Source organism: Strongylocentrotus purpuratus, unplaced genomic scaffold, assembly GCF_000002235.5.
Source record: "Strongylocentrotus purpuratus isolate Spur 01 unplaced genomic scaffold, Spur_5.0 spur5_scaffold_5, whole genome shotgun sequence".
In the NCBI taxonomy this organism is placed as follows: Eukaryota; Metazoa; Echinodermata; class Echinoidea; order Camarodonta; family Strongylocentrotidae; genus Strongylocentrotus; species Strongylocentrotus purpuratus.
This window is the reverse complement of record NW_022145611.1, coordinates 8,446,582-8,467,633: the sequence shown is the minus strand read 5'-3', so window position 1 is coordinate 8,467,633 and position 21,052 is coordinate 8,446,582. Positions and strand designations below refer to the sequence as shown.

The following is a 21,052-nucleotide window of genomic DNA, read 5'->3' as shown; positions in this document are numbered from 1 at the left end:
ATTACATAACATAAGTATATACATACATAAAACAGGCAAGGTTTCTACTTTCTACAGAAAAAATAATGATATTTATTATTTCAAAATTACGTTTTAAGGACACTTGAAACCTGTTGTTGCATTACAAGATAATCACAAACACTTTCTCCAGCATATTGTCCATGAAGTTAGAACCAGTCTGGATCCCAGCAAGTGATGTATAAAAATAGCCCCCAAATTTAAATTTAAATTTAAGTATATCTTACTCCACAGTACTGTACATTGATAGAATATATACAAAGTAACATGAAATAAACATGATCTTTCCTTATTTCACTACATAGTATAATGATGATGATGATGATGATGATGATGATGATGATGATGATGATGATGATGATGATGATGATGGATGATGATGATGATGATGATGATGATGATGATGATGATGATGATGATGATGATGGATGATGATGATGATGATGATGATGATGATGATGATGATGATGATGATGATGATGGATGATGATGATGATGATGATGATGATGATGATGATGATGATGATGGATGATGATGATGATGATGATGATGATGGTGATGATGATGGTGATGATGATGATGGATGATGATGATGATGATGATAATAATAATGAGTATTTAGGAGCGTGAAGAATTAAAAAGTACCATATTGCTTACAAAATTACAGAGTGTAAAGAGGAACATAAAATGCATAGACTCGTATAATAGGTAAATCATGTTATGTTACTGAGGGAAGAAGTATGCTTAAAGGGATGTTTTAAAAGAGGCAAGACATTTTAATTCTTGATTGAAATTAGGATGTTGTTCCATGTAATAACAAAATCAAAAGGATTCAATTTACTGGTGCTAATATCAAAAGGATGGAATATTTTAAAATGGGATGCAAGCCAATATCTTTATTTATCAGGTGTTAGAATATATGCTTTTTGAAGGATTGATGAATTCTAAATAGATAGATCATGATTCTGAAAGTTGAAATATTAGTTTTGAGCGTCATGCTCAATAAAGGCACAGTATTTGTAGGGGATACAAAAATATCTGCCAAGCTAAACATATATATATATATATATATATATATATATATATATATATAAATAAAAAGAAAAGAATACAAAATTTGAGGATTTTTTAGAGGAGGGGCCATGTTATCTTTGCTTTTTGATACGTTTGTCCCCCATAAAGTATAACCAATACATAATTATAAAAAAGAAGAGAGTTTCACTACCCATAACAACCAAAAGAGAGAGAGAGAGATTTAATTCAAATGCTATAATTTGACAGATAAAGAAAATAATCTACAATTGATTTATATATCTTTTTTTTCAATGAGTTCATAATGAAATAAGATCAACAATATCCCAGCAAACAACAAATATTATCATTACATTCGCATAATGCTCCAGAATGAAAGACAGATTGTCCATCTTGCATTTGAATGCTGGTTCTGAAAAACTGTTGAATTATCTTACTATTCACTTCTTTGGGTGTCTGAGTTAGATCTCAATGATAATATGGTCAAACTTGGCTACAGATAACTGTTCAATTCTCTGCCACTCCAAGACATGCCAGAATGATATCCAGCTCATCATGATGAAATTTCCTGGTTTTCGTCTTCTTTGGGTTTCATCTCTATCTCCTTTCCATATTCTTCCACTTTACTTTCCTCCTCCTCCTTGCTTTCTTCGCTCTTCATCTCCCCTTTCTCTTCACTCTCCGTAGACATGTTCTCCGATGTGGGATCTGTACCACTTGCAGACTTCATCTCTGCATCTGACCCCACCTCTGATTTTTCCTCTCTTTCCCCTCCATCTTTCTCCTCACTATCATCCTTTCCCTCCCCTGTGGAAGCTTGCTCAATAGTCTCTTTCTCCTCATCATCCCTCTTCTGCTCTTCCTCTTCCTTCTTTTTCTCTCCCTCCGTCTTTGATGGTTCCACCTTGTCCTCTTTGTCATCAGCTGGTTTCTCTTCAACCTTTTTCTTGGCTGGTGGTTGTACTTTGGGTGTTTCCTTGGTGGGTTTGGACGATTTGGGCGGAGTCGCCTTTCTTGGGGGCGTGGCAGTTTTCTTTGCCACGGCTGATGCCCCTCCACCTGGCCTGATCCCTGGGGCTTGTCTCGTCTTTCCAGAGTTTCCAGGAGAATTGGCGGGCTAAATTGAAAACAATGACAAAGTGGATGTTGAAACACAATTACACATCTGAAATGAAATAAAATTCATCAATGTAATTGAATTAAGAAAATTCCCCCCCCCCCCACGCCACCCTAATTCCTATATTCAGTTGACTTGATCACTTATACTATCATATTTCACATGATTTCAATGAACACTGAACAAGTTGTCTAAAGTTTAATTCTTTGAATCAGTGTACTGAAACTAGAATTTCAATGCATGCATTGTTCAAAATATCATACCATCGATGGGTTTGTATGAATCTGGGATGACAACTACCCCCAACTGATAAAAAAACCTAGACAAGTACTAAACTGAACTACTTCCCTGGACACCTCCTCAACCCCCCAGATAACTACCCCTTAAAAACTAATACGAAGAATACCCATCACTTCTGCTGGGAGATTTCTAAAGAGGTAACTGTCTAAGAATCATCGAGTTGTCAATAGAAGTCAAGTTTTGTACAAGTCCAAATGGAGAGTTGACTAGCTACATATTCCTTCAAAATAGACTGATGATTACCTGTTTCGGCTTAGCTCCCACTGGGGCCGGTCTGTTGGAAGAGCCAAGAGTACCGGTACTCTTAACCAGGGGGTTACTGGCAGGTACCTTGGCACCGGTGTTGGGGGGAGGGCGTTTAAGGGGCTTCTGCTGCGAAGGTTTAAGGGGTTTATCAGCTTCTTGAGACTCCGGTTCTCCTGATTCCTCTTCTTTAGGCTAGAAAAGGAAAGACATGACAGAAAGGTATAACATTTAGATTAGTTCCTAATATGGGCTATTTTGTATAATGACGGAATTCTGTTTCACATAAAATAAAGGTTTAGAAAACTACACATCACATGAGGGCACACTTAATCTTTAATCTTTAATTTGTTTTTGTGTGTGTAATCTACGCTTATACAATGGATAATAAAAATAAAAAAATAGTTTTTTGATGTAAATGTGGAACAAAAAAACTTCAAACTTCAAATTTCTCTAAACAAATTAATATGTAGTGATATCACAATAACAAAAATCCATCAATCAGATTTATTGGATGTTGGGAAGCACATTGTAATACACATATAACTGTAACCATTCAGCCTCGTCCACAAATGATACAGTGAACTGGCTTAATAAACACTGCAGCAGTATGAAAAACAATTTAAAGTGTAAAAGACTGGCAACTTGGGGGCAGGAGCTGCATGCAACAAAGGCCCCACTGGGACATTGCTTATCTGTGTGCTACACTGTACAAGATGTAGAAATGTGAGATGCACTACACTAACATGTACATGTACGTCATTCTATTTAAAAAAATTGTTCTTATTGTTATGTACACATAATTTACGGTATCATGTAAGAATAAGGCTTTTAGCATGTCGAGCTTCAGACCATTTAAAATGAACCTTACTTGGTCTTGTTTCTGGAAGGTTCCGTGGACTTGGACCATCTGGACCAGGGCCGTCTTGAAGGAGGCCTGACACTTCTGCTCGATGGCCTCCATCAGGGTCTGTTTGTACTTCTTCTTGTAACTCCGCCTGATGTATGGAAGGTCCAGCTGGGAAATACAAAGACACAGAGAGGAGAAAGTTAGAAAGAGCATACCCGATCCTGATACAAAATGTTCAATGAAAAGATACTTCTAAAACAAAATTACATGAAAGTACCATCGACATGAGAGTGATGGCATTGTTGAAAGGAAAGTAATACAAGTGACATCCTTTTACAGGAAATTTGTGATGTATATTAATTTTATTTCATAATTTTCTCTGCTGTAAAACTTTGCGAATTCCGCAAGTAGTGGGATAAGCCTCATGCCACAAGTAATTGATTTTTGACATTCTAGGAAATTGCTTACCATAGTCCTGGTCAATTAACAAAAGTATTTTGACAGGGTTTTTGATTTTCAATTAATGCTAGTGAAAGTATTGATTTTTCCAAATCATTTCTGAAAAGGTTACAAACAATTCAGTATCTGAACATACAATCACATGCACAACTTCTACCAATCATTTTTCAGGTCCCGGTAATTCGATTTCTGTTATAGTTTATGTTACAGTCAATAACAAGAAAATAAGGCTAAGGTGTCAGAGGTCAAATGAATGCATTTCATGATATATGGAAGCCTACCTCTGATCGTGTGATGATGATTCTGATGAGTGTCATGTCGTCTGCTTCTCCTGTTAAAGATGCATGTATCCGATCTGCTAAGAACTGGGTATTACTGTTCATACACCTCACTGTGTAAGATAAAGGTGATAGAGTATTATATTTCGTCTTGTCTACCCTAGTCCATTTAATCAATACCTTTAATTTATACATGTATATATGGATATATATATATATATATATATAATATATAAATATATTTATCAGCTAACATACTGCATCAAATAATTCTTTTATTTCACCAGATGAGCCTGACTTGATGTTTCATAAGAATGTAACAAGTCTTGTAGCATATCAACAGGTTGTTGCTTTATTTTATATTTCTGTAATAACATGTAACCAAAATAACGTTTGTAACACTTTCATGGTATTAATAGAAAAATGAATCTCATAAAAAAAATTAGTCTGATTTGAATAGATGAAACCTCAGCAATGATTTCGCATTTACAGTGAATTAATACAATACATAATAAGCATAAAACAAATTGGGTTGAGTGCTATGTGGGGTACATCCTAAATCCATTGTGTATCTAACAGGTTGAAATGGGTTCAGGGAAACTTACCTAGACAGAGCATTGCATCTTTGAAATCTCCAAAGAGTGACTTCCCTAATTCTTTGGCAAGGCTTGAGTCCGATAGCTGTAGAATGAATAGTAACAGAATGTTTACATGTTTACTTTGGTCATCCACAACATATGTATAACTAAAAGAGGGAACAAGAATTGCCCTGCTCCTTCTTAATTCAGCATTGTGAAAATTGAAATCTATAAACTTGGTTTCAGATCAGCAATACAGACAGAATTGAATGAAATCATTGCCCAGCCCCATCATCTTGAAAATGCTGGATACACGACTGAGCGGCACTGTTAACACATCCCTTTCATTTTTGTTGACTACCAAGATCTTATACTCACTGTATCATACTTCAAAACTTCCTCTAATAAATTGTTCTAGTGTTAGTAGTCATGCTGCAATGCTCTTTATTGCCTAGTTGCTATTGACAATATATATATTATCTCACCACTGTCATCATGTTGTCATTAAACATATAACTATGATGTAGTATAAACTTTAAAAAACTATAATTTAATATCAACTTTGACAACTATAATATAGTATTAACTTAGACAAATATGATATTGTATTAACTTCAGACACCTATGATATAGTCTCAAGTTAGACAACTATGATATAATATCAACTTAAGCCAACAATGATATAGTATTAACTTTAAAAACTATTTAATAGTATTAATTAAAGACAGCTATGATATAATATTAATTTAGACAATAAAGTGTTCTAGTAGTAGGTAGCTAAATGCCCTTCATTCCAATACAAAGATCTTAGACTCACTTCATCATACTGCATGAGGACATCCCAATGACATCCCAATGACTGGGGTAATAATATATCTGTAAAGCGCTTAGAGACAGTGCTAAATAAAAGTGGAATATTATTATTATCCCTGAAATAAAACTAAATATAGACCCGTGGAGGAGACCTGCCTCTTCTTGAGACAAATCCTAGCTATACCACTATCACTGATATCCCTATAACGTCTTATTGACTGCAAAGACCTTACACTTACTTCAGCATACTGCAGGAGGACCTCCCTGAAATGAAGCAAACTGGACGACTGGAGAAGCTCGGACATCTTCTCGCTCCTAGGAGTCCATCGTTCGTCTCCTGCATCCCGGAGTGCCTCAGCATCTTGTAGGGCAACATCCTCATCCACGTCTGCATCTTCTGATCTAATACCCTGTAGATAAGATGAGGAAGGTGGAAAATAGCATTTATAAACTTGATCACATAGACATGCAGTAAGATAAACTACTACTAGAAGAAGTAATGTAAAAACAGAAAATTTTGAAGCTGTACATGATGGCTGCTTCATGGTAAGGATCTTTCCCAGCCTGAAAAATCCTCGTCCGAACTTAATCATGTGGCAACATCAAAAGTTTTGACAATTTCAACCAGTTGTAAAATTTAAGAAAGTTTGTGGCTTTAAAGTAGTCAAAATTCCTTTTTTTCCTATTTACATCATCAACCAGCAAAAACATCCAACTTACAAATGAATGGCAATATTGACTCAAAACTTTGAGATATGCTTTCCCTCCTGAATGGCTGGACTTCTTAAGTGAGGTATATAAATATCATTATTCCACAAAGATATTAAACATACTACTAACACATCTCTCTATTCACCTTGATTCTTGTTTGATCATTTCTTAAAGCTTTCAGTGAACAGGTCAAATTGTGCTGCCATTATCCCTCATGATTTATAGTAAGTTTAAATCCTGGTTATAAAAGAAGTATAATTGCTTTGCTTACCTTTGCAAGAGCCAAGAATAAGTTCTTGAGTTTGCCTTTGATTTCTGCTGTAATGTCATCCTCCAGGGAAATACCAAACTTCTTGTTGTATGCCTCTTTAATACAACCAATGGCCTACAGAAAATAGAAATAATTATCATAGTTAATATCATCTTCTTTATCGTCGTCATCACCATCATCTTCATCAACACTGTCACAAGTGACAAACATCATCACCACTATCACCATCAGCACCACTACCGCCCCCACCACCACCACCGCAACCACCATCATTTTAACCATCATCAACAATATCAACTTTATACCGTATCGTCATTATCATCACTCTACCAGTACCACCACTACCCCCAACCATCATCACCACCAACACCACCGCCATCATCATCATCATGAACAATACCGTCCTCACCATCATCATCATTATCATCTTCACCAGCACTATCATCATCATCATCATCATCATCATCATCATCATCAACTTACCGCATTACTTCTCGTGCAGAGGATTTCAATGACCGGTTCAACTAATGAATCTTCACCCTGTTGAACAAAAAAAAAAAAAAAAAAAAAAAAAAATCTTAGCGAAAATGTTGCTTCAAATCTGAAACCAGATCAAGGTACTATTTAAAGATTTTGTCATATCTTGTCTCCACAAATCACATACCGTTTAATAATTCATCTATTTCTATATGGAGTACATATACTCATACTTTCTACAGCACAAAGAGTGTCAAGATAAAAAGACGATATTTACATCATTACATTTTGCTATCTTTTAAACAGTTCGCCATGTTGCTTTCAATATGACCTGGGGGGTGTTTCACAAAGATCCTAAGTCGAACTTATCTCTAAGTTGGACTTAAAAATTATGGAAAGCCATTAGCATCTTTGAAAATATTTTGTAAAAGTTATTTTGAAAGGCATTAATTGTTTATTCAAATCATCCATATTGTCTATCATCAAGGAGATTTCATGTTCTGGATGTGGAATTCATAAAAAGTCTAAAATACTTGAATTTCTGCTTTTGAATATATTTCATTTTAAGACTCCAATGGCTGTCCATAATTTTTAAGTCCAACTTAGAGATAAGTTCGACTTAGAATCTTTGTGAAACACCCCCCTGGGGTGTTTCGCAAAGATCCTTAGTCGAACTTAACTCTAAGTTAGACTTAAAAATATTTGAGAGCCATTTGTAGTCTTAAAATAAAATATATTAAAAGTGAGAATTCAAGTATTCTAGAGATGAATATGTTGCGCTTTATAAATATTGTTATTATTATTATTATTATTATTATTTTAGACTTTTTATAAATTCCAATTCAAGAACCTGAAATTTCCTTGATAATTGAAAATATGAATAATTTAAATCAACATTTTATACCTTTTAAAATTACTTTTACAAAATATTTTCATTTTGGAAAGGTAAGTTCTTGCCCCATACCTTAAGAGCTCTTCGTAACGTTACGGCATCCAAATCCTCTCTGGTTGATAAGAGGGCTTCGACGATGTCATCGTACTCTGCGTTCAAGTTATTCTTTAACTCCTCCTCCAACGTCTGTGAAACAAGAGAACAACCATTTATTTCTATGGTAGGTGGCAGTTCTCTGACACATGCTACAACCGCAATCACTCCATGGGCCATTTACGACACATATCAAATTCACAATTTTAATTAGACCCCAAATAAAGGCTGCCAGCGAACATTGGGGCATCTTCACGGCGCTACAATTAATAGACTACTTCAATGACTCACATTAGGAACATGACTGACAAAGAAAGCGGACAAAATATACAGTTCCTCAGGTAGACAAAGGAACATCCCTTCACTGCTATTATGTAAAAATGTGTAGAACAGGTGTCACATGCATATTCACCTTTTTACATAATAGCGGTGAAGGGATGTTCCTTTATCTACCTGAGGAACTGTATATTTTGTCCGCTTTCTTTGTCCGTCATATTCATAGTGTCAAGTCAGTAATAACATTACAGTATGTAAAATTACAGGGGCACTTTGTATCAAACATATCAAGCGGCTGTGTATTCTAGAAATAAATTAAGTATTGTTTTTTATCAATTAATCAAATTTATGGTTTAAAGTTATGATCTAGAAGAGCAAATATCATTTGGCATCATTCTAAAAATCAAAGGGTCATGTCGGCTCTCTGAAAACATTGTACATGTATAACCAATTTCACAAATTTACACAAACCCATTGTTATTGAATTGCATGTATATAATAATAATAATAATAATAATAATAATAGCCTAATAGTCCACTCCAAATTTTATTAAACCGAAACGGAAATTCTTTTTGCCCAATTGATCGTGAGCCCGGCAGCCACTGAGCAGCGCCAGATCGACGTTGCTCTATCCCTTATTGTTGAACGCCAAACAAGGTAGCATACAGAGAGTGTGTGTGTATGTAAGAGAGAGAGAGAGAAAGAGAGAGAGAGAGAGAGAGAGAGAAAGAGAGTGGTAAAGAGAGAGAGAGAGAGAGAGTGGTAAAGAGAGAGAGAGAGAGAGAAGATAGAAAGAGAGAGAAAGAGAAAGAGATATGAACGAGCTGTGCATACATGTACGATCTTCACTTACCAGACCATAATTTTCCTCAAATTTCTCCATTGTGTCTTGTCTCTGTTGATATTGACGCTTTGCTAACGTCTGAACCAAGATTTGTTCAGGATTACCTGCAAATACAACGAAAAGGATATTTTTGAAGTAAAAATAGACCAATTCCTAACAATAAACATAGGTACATTATAAACACTGACCTTACCAATTCCATTTCACATTCTTGGAACATTTCTACCGCACTCTTTAAGAGATTTAAAAAAAAAAAAGATTTTCTTTCAATTTTAAATTACTGGTAGGGCAAAATGATGAAGACAACAAAAAAATATAATTTCGAGAAAATGAGTTTTCACATGAGATACTGTGCATTTTAATTAAAAAAACAAAATAAATGCAAATGGTATACATGTGTATGACATAACCACCTTTTTCCACAGTCAGTTCATGGGGTAAAAAAAAAGTGCTCCAAATAGTGACATTTTGAGTACGTGTTTGCATTTTTTATCCTATAATTTTAGGATGTTTTTCATTGCAGAGATATATTTGTCGTCTTCCCGATATTCCTTACCCATTCCTTTTGTTGCTTTGAAGAGTTTAGCAGCTTCCTCTTTCTGGTTATACGTTGCGATCTTGACCACTGTAGCCTTCTGCAAAACAATCAAAATTCACCACTCTTTTAGAACACAATTAGGCTTTTATATTAGCACTATAAATTTCATGAAGTATACCTCCTGCACCTTACGTAGTTAAATGCGTAGACTATATATGCAACAAAACATTCCAATTTGCAACATTTTAAAATCTTTTATTTGGAATAATTCCTGCTCTTTATATTAATCTTCTAATAGAAAAGGCAACGCCAAACTCTTTTCTAGTCTCTTCACCACAATTGACAATGCATAATGAACATGACTGGTGACCTTTGGACAGTTGTGTGTATAGAAGAAGGTTTAACGTTACATACAGTCAACCCTGCCTATAAAGGCCATCCGCCAGAAACTGCCCACTATTGACAAGTGGTCTTTCTACAGAGGTCATACATAATACATTTGCCTGAATGAAAGGAATAAATTAAGTCATAATTTCAATCTTTAAGTTCAGTTTTCAAAATTTTCTACAAAAATTGGTGGACTAGAAAGCTTTTAGAGAGTTCATCATTTTTCCTTTTACAGAAATAACAGTTACAGTGGAGTTTTGAACATGCATAAAGATGGTTATAAAAGAGAGGTGGCCTTAATGCAGAGGTGACCTATTTAACCTCTGTATATAACTTACCTTTTTCTTTTCCTCTGCTTTTTTCCTCTCCGGTCCTATCAGTGGAAGTTTTGTGGACCGTCTCTTGAGTTGCTGCCTGGTCGGTAACCTCTTAGAAGCACCCTAAAAGAACATAAATATAAATGATGGGTAAATTCACTGTTACAATGCAATATTGTCCCTGGAATCACACTGTTGAAATACCTACTTTTAAAGTAAAACTTTTAATAAGGTCTGGTTACATTGCTGTCAATGTTTGCTTAACATTTCCATTAGACAACACCACCTCTAAGACATGACAAAATAGTTATACAGTCAAACCTGCTTTAGTGACCACCTGTATAGAAAGACCACCTGTCTACAAAGACAGCATTTTTCATTTCCCTAGAAAATGATTTCTCATTGAAACATGTACTAAAGGAACCCGTACATCATGATAAAGACCACCTGCCTGTAAAGACCACTTTTCTTGTCTCCCTTGGCTGGCCTTTATAGACAGGTTTCACTGAACTACAAAATTGGGACTTACCGCTTTGGCTGATGAGGTCAATTCCCGGACTTCTCCTTCTTCTGGCTTTTCTATCGTCTCTTCAATGTCTCCATCAACAAATGTTTTCTAGAAAGCAGGAAACAAATGAAATCATTAAACAAATGAATGAAATCATAATCACTTCAATGTCACCATCAACAAATGATTTCTAGAATAAACAAAGTTACATGACTGCAACGAGTAGTCAAATGTCTATGGAACTAGGATGTATCAATTGAAGAAGTAATGTGCTTACCATTGGATTACCTCAGATCAAGTTTTTCCTAATTTATTCACTACATGATAATTGATATGGAAGATTAAATCACAAATATTGTCTATTTTTCCAATAAAGACAAATTTCCAACCTTTGAATCCCCCTAAAATAAGTCAGTCAACCAAAATGTAAAATGATAGTGGGATGATACTTCTGGAAACGTTCATGATATCCATATAACGCAGTAACAAATATGTAGTGCCCAATCCACTTGGTAAAACAACACATGCTCGGGCGACAACTGTGTTCTAGAACCTACTGTACACTAACTAAGTTCATAACTTTATCCCTGGACCTATCACTAATAACTAACCTACAACCAGACACAACCCAAAACTCTGAATGAAAAAATCCTTGAGGAACAGGTTTACTAACATATTCAAAAATTATGCATACTTTTTAATCAAAGGTTGTTCTTGACATATCAAGAAGAACAATTAATGTATGCAGACTGAATTCCAAGTATTGCAGTTCATTTTATAACATGTTAAAGGTAAAGATCAGTTTTGGAAATGCCCCCTCTCAAAAAATGAAATGGAAGCTCTTATCACCAATCATGTGAAAGAATATGTTTTGACTAATATGTGATAATACAAATTTTGCTGATAAACCGCCTATCAAGTGATATATTTGGTAAATTATTATATCTATTTGGACCTTATAGATATCGCGCACGTGTCGTGTAGTCTCGTATACATCTTTCTGTGTACAGTGCTTGTAACTTTAAAAAGGCTGTGCCAATTTTTTTATCATTTTGATGATTCCAGAACCTTGCAGTACACACCATATGCTAGATGATCAACCTTTTCTGATCGATTCCACAACGTTTCGTTCACCATGCAATTGCATAACCATAATTGGTCTTTATCTTTAATGGAATAACTCCTCAATAGGTCCCAAAGAAAAAGAAAAAAAATTGAATAAATTAAAAAAAAAACGCTTTATTGACGCCAGAGTTTGCGTCGGAGTGTTACCGTCAACTTACCTCTTTGTCTGCATGTCTGTCCTTGGCATAGAAGACAAATTTATCTGTTTTTTGGACCCCTCTAAGATCCACCTCGTAGCTCTTGGTAGCTTGGGCCTTCTGAGCTAGGAAGTAGTTATGCATGAGGTATTCATCCTCCTACAAGGGGCAAGGTGGAAGAGATGGAGACGGGTGTTATTTATTACTAATCCTCACTTGATCTTTGCACCGTATGCCTATGTTCTGATGCTTTGGGCTTCATCTGCAATGTATCATCTGTTTGGTACTAGAAGGGCGGTATTAAACCTGTATACTTTAAACACAGAGTTAACACCCTTCTGGCTCTCAACAGATGGTATGTTCATATCATTCTTACCTGCCCCCTATATGTTTCTCTCTCTCTCTCTCTCTATACCAGTATGTCTGTACCAGTATTTTTTCCCTCAATCTCGATCTCTATGTATCTCTTTGAGTATCTTTCAGTATGTCCCTCTCTCCCTCTCTCTCTTTCTTTCTTCCTGTTTCTGTCTGTTTCTCTCTCTCTCTCTCTCTTTCACTATATCTATCTCTGTATCTGTCATCTGTTTCTTTTTTCTGACTGTACATCTCTCTTTATACTATACATGTATCTCTCTCTCTCTCTCTCTTTCTCTACATGTGTATCTGTAACTGTCATCTACACATGTATTTCTTTTCCTGTCCATCTACATCTCTCTTTTGTGGCCCTCCTATTTCTATCCATCCATTACCCATTCATTTCACAAAGCTTACCATCTTGTCGAAGTTGACTTGTGGTTTGACACTGTTGAGGCGTTTGAGTAACGCAGCATTTTCTCGCTCTATCCTCTCCTGTTCTCTATTTCTAAATGGAGCATGCAACCTTTCAACGAAAGACAAAAACAAATAAATTATCAGTGTTAAGTTCAACTACCTTTTTATGTGTTATGCTTTATTGCATATATATCGCAGTCTGTCAATTCCACAGACTAAGTGAACATTTTCTTTAACTTGATTTATCATATTCATTATGTTCTTAAATTCCTTTCTCAAATAGAAAAACTTAATTTCATGACAATGAATATGTGTAAAAAGAGTAGTCTAATCTAATAATAATAATAATAATATTTAGCTTTTATATAGCACTTAATACAAATGTCTCTCAGCGCTTTACAAATATACATATACTATTACCCCGGTCATTGGATTCAGTGCTTGCCCGCACACATTGTGTGCACAATCTCCACTCCCTGAGGAGCATTCCAGCCAGGCGTTACTTGACGCTCAAAAACTAACCACTTACAGGTACATGTACATACATCAGGAGTAACAGAATCAAAGCAACAATTATTTTTTGCAACATCAATTGTGGTTGTATTTCTTTGCCAAAACCATTTGCAGTTTTCAATGTAACAAACATGTACATGTAAGGAAACACAAAACTAGACTCTTAGACAACAATATTCACGGGTGAAATCAAATGACAGATTCTCTTGTTTACACCAAGAAAAACAAATACAGACAACTTACGGTTGAAATAAACAAGACCCTGATTTAAAATTGTCACGTTTGCAAAGTCTTCATGAATATCTTTATGATGGGAAGAAAACTCACGTTTTGGGTTGCGCTTCACTTTCAAAGTTCCAGTTATCGACTTGACCGCCTGATCTGATGATGTTGGTGAGCTTTGCTAATAAGATGCGATTCTCATGGTCGATCTGAGCTTGCTTCTCTTCCTCCGCCTGAAAATGGAATAAGTATATTTGTAAAAAAAGTAATTTGAGTTGAGAGACAAAAGGATGTTACACTGTACATGTAACTTATGTACTTACCGCCAAATCTTTCTGTTTATAGTGTATTTTTTGCAGGATTTTAAAATCCTTTATAAACTAGATGGACCGCGCGCAGTCAAAAATGATGCCTCCGCCATGGAGCAATTTTACAAACCAAAACAGAAGCGAGCTATTTTTGCATACATAATGAGTCCTGTGACCTTTGACATTTGACCTCGTTACCCAAAAATCTAATCAGTTCATTGGCTCTGCAAGATACATACATGAGCCAAGTTTGGCGGGAATCCATCAATGGGTTCTAGAGATAACGCGATCACAAGCTATTTTTGCATACATAATGAGCCCTGTGACCTTTGACCTTGGATCTCGCAACCCCAAAATCTAATCACTTCATTGGCTCTGCATGATACATACATGACCCAAGTTTGGCGGGAATCCATCAATTGGTTCTTGAGATAATGCGATCACGAGAATGGGACGTACGGACGGATGGACAACCCGAAAACATAATGCCTCCGGCTACTTTGTAGCGGAGGCATAAAAAATACGTGTCTGCACCAAGATAAAATTTGAATATTTTTCAGGGAAAAAAATATTTAAAAAATTTGGGGGGCTACTTTTCAAGCTTGCTTGCATGAAAATAACACTCTTTAAATTGTTTTGCATTGAACTCTATGCACAAAATTTTGGGCTCTTTTATGACTTTCAGGGGCTCTTTTGGCATTTCGGAGGGCTAACTCGCTCTGAGCCCCCGTGTATTTTTTACCTGATAGTTTGAATTCTCACCTGTAGCTTCTTCATGTTGACCTGAAGATGAGGGTACACCTTGGGTGAGGAGGCATCCACCTTGGTCCTCATTCCATTTTTCTGAAAAGGAGATTGATCGATGATCAAAATTCATGAAATAGTCTACAGATTCAGAATCTAATTAAAAAATCATTAAAACATGGAACTACATGTGTAAACAAAACTACATGTATTGTATGATTACCAGCTTGCTTTTTCAACTAATCCATGGATTCGAGGTACACAAAAATCATGATTTGATAGAAAAGGATTATGAATATGATACCAATAAAACATATAGGGACAAATATCTTTTCATTTTTATCACCTTTGTTTATATAAATGTAATAATATTTCTTAACACTGAATTATTCTGAGACTAGTGACATACATGTACAATAGAAATCACAGCTTTTGTTTTCTATTTTTTACCTAATGAAATACTGTAGTGCACTTGAAGTGTTGATGTATTGGTGAAATACATGTAGTCTTTCTTTCTTAACGTACAAGTACAATGTACATGTATACCAACAAAGGAAATGATTCTAATTCAGCATATTAGACAACTTGCAATATATGCTGCATGTACAGTTTAGTACAAGAGCCTTCCCTACATATGAGCATGACATTATACTTCTTTCCGAATTACAATTCCTCATTAAAAATGTGTAAGCAAGCTTCAGACTTTGGCAGTTTTATTGTCATAATTTGGTAGAATAATTCATAAGAACAACGGCCAAAGTGAAATCAACTAGTCACTGTTGCTAGGCAACTGACACGTACAAGTAGTTGCTCAGGAACGGCAGAAAGGAGTTTGAGTGTTGGTGCAAATGGGGGCCCTTTGTTCGACATGTGGTACAGTTGACATTTGAGATATTTGAAGAAAGGACATTTTGTTTATTCAAACTACTTAAAACTTCTTCTTATCTCTTGGATCTTAATACATGTTCCTTCAAATGAAAGAGATTAAACAAAATTTGCCTTATGTTCATGAATACACTTTGATAAATAAATCAAACAAGTATATAAAAAAGTGTAAGCGAAAGCTGATCAATATATAAAAATTAAGGCACACACAATGCCATAATCAGAGAAGATTCCTTCCCTGTTTTTAATTTTATTTTATGTTCCGATACCCTGCCTCATAACATGAGGAACCAGGGCACTATAACACTGAGTTCCCATGGGACATATATTCATTCAGATGGTCATATTTCAGCCAATACTTAACATATTCAATTGTTTTTTTTTAATTCAGACATTATTTTTGATGCTCTTTTGGAAAATGAAGACAAAATTGAGAAATTCTCAAAATAGATTTGTATGATGTCACAGCTTTGGTACTCTATTGCTCCAAGCAGAGCATTACATTTCAAAAAGAAATCTAGCCCTGGATACCACACATGGAATTAGATCACCGGGTATATGGGTATGGTTGAAGATTATTTGATTTATAAAAATCTGATTATGAAGGTGTTATATTAAATTAAAGGTCTACATGCATATTTATATGGTACTCTCATGTGAATGTACACATACATTTCAGTGTGCATGTACACGTATGTATACCATTTATCCAGTGTGCATAATAATAATATCTCTATGAAACTGAAAAATCTATCCATAAAAAGTGAGCTAAGCTGCATTATATTTTACTTTAAATTTACTGCTCAGTTCACAGGTCAAGTAAGAAAGACAACGATAATAGAATTTTTTCTTTCTCTCCATCTTTAGCATCTTTCTCCTTTATCTAAGGCTAAGAAAAGTGTCCTAATTTCTGTCTATACTTGACTATATGTGTGTACCCATTTCGAATATTAAAATCAAATTGACGTTAATATTTGAAAAGGGTACACACATACACGTACTCGATGAGTCTTCATGACCAAACATGTGCCTCTTAGCAACTGGAGCAAGGGTGCAAAATATTCCATCCACCTCACTTTCAAAGTTAAGCATCCTTATATTTCTTTTCTCCTGTACAAAGTGCACACAGACGAGCTCTTTGCTTTACTCAAGTGGTTCGGCAAATCAATCATAATGTCATGATAGATATTGATTCTACTCTTTTGTGGGGACATCAGGTCGCTGCTTCTTTTAAAGGGCTTTCAGTGTCAAGTAATATGGAACTCATATGACCCTTGGGCATTTCCCACAGACTTCTGGAAGCTATCAGGGGAAAACTATATGTATACTGTATAAATATATAAACAAACAAACAACAAATATCATAATAATAATAATAATAATAACAAAAATGAAAATAACATCATCTACATGTACTTTCACAGAGAGTTAATATCCTTCTGGCTCTAAACAGACAATATAGAGTGTTATAGCAATTTTGCTGAAATGGAATAAAAATTTTATGTAATCATTTTTGAGAGCCAGAAGGGCATTAACTTGGTTTTTTTACAATGAAAGAATTAATGCCTTTCTGTCTCCAACCAGATGAAATCATCTGTTAGAAGCCAGTAGGATGAACTTACTATAGCTTCTTACAAAGAGTTAACAACCTTCTGGCTCTCAGCATGCCACACATGTACCTCCCACTTGTGCCCTATTGATTTTAGTATTGATTTTCAAAGATATTATCTGATTTTGTGTCAATGAAATTGAAATTGAAAGTTTGAGCACCTGCTTGTATCTGCTTGGGGACTGCACAAAACTGTTTGCTTGTGTGTCCAGTTTGATTGAATCTGATTTAGCAATCCATAATAAATTTAGTACAATGCACATGAATACTGATCTTTATCAGTTTTGGTCCAGCAATCGATGATACAGTGTATTATATATACTGTACTTGCTCCCATGATAGGGCCAAAAACATGCTTTTAGAATTTTGTCTGTTTGCACGGAGCCAGAAAAGTATTGACTTGTATCATTTACAAGAGTACCCCAACCTTTATAGTAAATTTATTTGTATGAAAGCAGAATAATAGAATAAAGGGAATGGTGAAATTTGAAATGAATCAGATGTAATAATGAAAAAGATATTAATGTTTGAAAAATTGAATCACTAAAGCAATGCGAATCTCATTGTGTTGTGACGTTGTCACAGACAACACTCCCATTTGCTGTGTCAAAATATATCGTGGATAGATGTTCTTATAAGTCATCTTAATATAAAGACCCTCCTGAGCTGTGTCACAGGTGACTGCATATACTATTCCATAGACTTTGGTGTGACTCTGTCTACTTTGCTTCAAGCAATACTGTACATGTACATATATACATGTACTGTATATTATACTCAACTGTGCTTCATGCAAAGTATCATTATTACCCAGCTGTAGCTGTACCACAATAAGACGCTAAAGCGTTTAAGGAATTTCTTCCTACTGGGTATCTACATGTTCATGTATCTACTTCACCTGGGTGGAAAGTGACTAATGTTGGTTAATGTCTTGCCAAAGGACATTAGTGCCATGGCGTTCCTCGAAAAATGTAAAACTTTATCCTTTATAACTCATTCCTGATGACGGATAGTCAACCTGTTCAAAACGTTGAGCCCTCCTACAATGTACTACCCATCCTCAACAACTGGCGCTATACACTGCAGTTCTCTTTAGAACTATAAGCTCAATAAAAATTACCAACAGTCCTTTTCAGGACTACCCAATCCTCCCCCTCTCTCACATGGTGGAACCGTAAACTTTATATGTACATTTCACACAAAAATTTCCCCAATGATTTACATGTATAATGCTAGCCTACAACAATAATTCCATTCTATAGCATTTAGTCATTGATCTGATGAACGCTGGTGTTTATGGAGATGGACCTGCAGGTGTATAGCTTATTGTCTAACAATTTTATGTCCACCATGTGTTGTTGTGTACTTCCTGCAGATGAAGCAGAATTGTTTGACACATTTGGAGGTTTGAATATGTTTCTAGTCAGGTTAGTCAAGTGTATATTAAAGGTACAGCAGGTTTGGTCTGGACAAACAGGTGGCGAGGGGAGGGGGCACACATGCCACTGGCCTGTACCCCCCCTCCCCCACCCTATATCTTCCACCTCCTTTACAGGTTCGTAGGTACATGTAAATGTAGAGGAGGGGCCATGTGCCCAGGGTTCCACACTATTTGGAAGGGGGTCCGGATCATACTTTTTATAGTATGTATGCATGAGCCCTATATGTACCCCTTATGCCCCCGATCCAACATTATCTTCATGAAAATTCCTACACTTGAGGAGGCAGGGTGCATGCTCCCTGTGCCCTTGGGATCCGCTAGAGCCTTCCTAAAGTTTATATATGGGGGGGGGGGCACATACCCCCTGTACCCCCTGGATTCTCACTTTTTCAAAGGTTCCAACATTAAACTACAGAATGATGGAATCCAGCCCCATCATATACCTGTGTACACACACACACACTTATGGATGAACTACCAGTAACCAAATATGACAATTCCCAAGCAGACAATTGTCAGGAAATTTTATGATAAACTGAAAACATGATGAGGGAGTCATGGTGATGTCATGCACTCGTTCTCATTCATAATGAAGAGTGTAATGCTATGGTCACAAATCTGAGCAGCGACCGACCGATCAGTAGCCTGCTCGGTCGCTGCTGGAATTTAGGCATCGCCCAGCAATTAGGTCGGTGCCGGGCGGCGACCACCCAGGCACCGAGCGTATTTTAGGTGGCGAGTGAAAAGTGAGCAGGCGCCGCCCAAATTTTAACTCCGCGCTAAAACTTCAGCGGCGACCGAGCGATGCCCTAAAAACGAGCGATGCCTGGGCGGCCGCCGCTCGGTGGCCGGGCAGCCGCCGGGCAGAATTTGTTAAAAACTCGCCGCTCGGCCGCCGAGCAGGCAACTTTTGGGTAATGTGACCATAGCATAAGGTGGATCTTAAAAGTCAAGGGCCTTTAAAATCCCTGCACACAATTTGTCATGTATTCAGTAACATGAAATACATATACATTTTGACAATTTTAAAATATGATATGATATAATAATTTCATAACTTTATTCAGATATTTCTTTTTTTGTTCTTTTCATACTTTTCAAATGCACTTATATTCATATTCCATTAAGTTTTTCTATGAGGTCATCAATTTGATCAATTAACCATGACAAGTAAGATCAATTCATGCATTTCTTTTACATATATATATATACATGTATTACATGAAGATATATACAGTTACACGTATATAGTTTGGACTCTATTTTTACTGAAGCATTTGTTGTATCTTTGGTTCCTGTTTCTCTTAAAATGTGTTATATTTCATACCATTCATTAATGTACCATTCTAGTCTATTGAATAATAACATCAAACAATATTCATTTTAGAATTTGCTATATCTAAAACAATGGCAGTTTTCAACATTTGTCACACACACCCACAAAATGAAATTATGTTACAATACAAAAAAGACAACATTTTCCAAGTAATGATTGCATGGGAATATTACTATACAATTTATAAATCATACGTGATCATGTTGATGTAATACAAACCAGTTTTATTCACTCCTTGGCCATTTTATAAATCGTTTTCACATTTTCTGTTTACTTACCTTTGCGACATGCATCTGATAAGTCTTCTGATTCCATCGCTTCTGGAGGACATTGTTGGCGCTAGAAAAACTACTTCCAGTAGACATCTTGTCAATTTGTCATACAGGCAGCTCCGCTTAAATTTGTCTTTGCAGCAATAATTCTTTCTACTTTTGACTTTTGTGCCGTTAACATTAATCAATTAACAATCAATTTATTCCAAATGTACGTGTGTTGGAGCCTTGGAGGTTCAAAATATGTTTACATTATTACTAAACACATGTCGATCAAGGAAACTTCGACATCCATCCAATTTGGAGTAAGGCACCAGTACTTCCAAATTCCTCGATACTCAATAAATGAGACAATTTTGATCTCCCTAGTCCAATGTGTTCAATAGATGTATGCATAACATACAAGCCGACACGCACAGTGGGTCTTCAGCCGATCGCGTTTACTTGTGATACCAACTTTATGCGGAGATGAAGAACATCCCAAACCACTGGTAGGACTTATCTTATCTGTCTTCGATTTGTTCCGATATTGACGTCAAATCCTTACGCAATCTTCCACTCTGAAGCACTGAAGGGTTTAACACTTCAGTCTTAATCAATATGTTTCCATTATCTGCGAGGAACTTTTCAAAAGACACCAGGAACAACTTCAAGGACTATTATCACGATTATTGATGAGCGAATA

At 35.9% G+C, this 21,052-nt stretch overlaps 1 protein-coding gene across 1 annotated transcript; it reads right to left on the bottom strand.

The window, feature by feature from the left end:
* Nucleotides 1-1,604: 1,604 nt before the first annotated feature.
* On the bottom strand, nt 1,605-20,765 carry LOC585513 (DNA ligase 1). Its single transcript, XM_030998539.1, has 18 exons — nt 20,374-20,765; nt 14,843-14,923; nt 13,878-14,005; nt 13,038-13,146; nt 12,288-12,425; nt 11,026-11,112; nt 10,518-10,619; nt 9,811-9,889; nt 9,264-9,358; nt 8,113-8,226; nt 7,155-7,211; nt 6,672-6,785; nt 5,929-6,099; nt 4,904-4,979; nt 4,302-4,411; nt 3,583-3,729; nt 2,712-2,906; nt 1,605-2,168 (listed from the first exon to the last, which is right to left on the bottom strand). Exons 1-18 carry the CDS (start codon nt 20,458-20,460, stop codon nt 1,605-1,607), a joined length of 2,454 nt encoding a protein of 817 aa, XP_030854399.1. The 5' UTR covers nt 20,461-20,765.
* Between the last annotated feature and the right edge of the window lie 287 nt (nt 20,766-21,052).

Excerpts from the sequence above, each read along its gene's own strand:
- LOC585513 (XM_030998539.1), bottom strand. The coding sequence starts at position 20,460 with ATGTCTACTGGAAGTAGTTTTTCTAGCGCCAACAATGTCCTCCAGAAG. Across the intron at positions 9,890-10,517 it reads AAGCAGAGGAAAAGAAAAAG|AAGGCTACAGTGGTCAAGAT; the intron begins GTAAGTTATATA and ends ATTGTTTTGCAG. Across the intron at positions 6,100-6,671 it reads TATTCTTGGCTCTTGCAAAG|GGTATTAGATCAGAAGATGC; the intron begins GTAAGCAAAGCA and ends TCTTATCTACAG.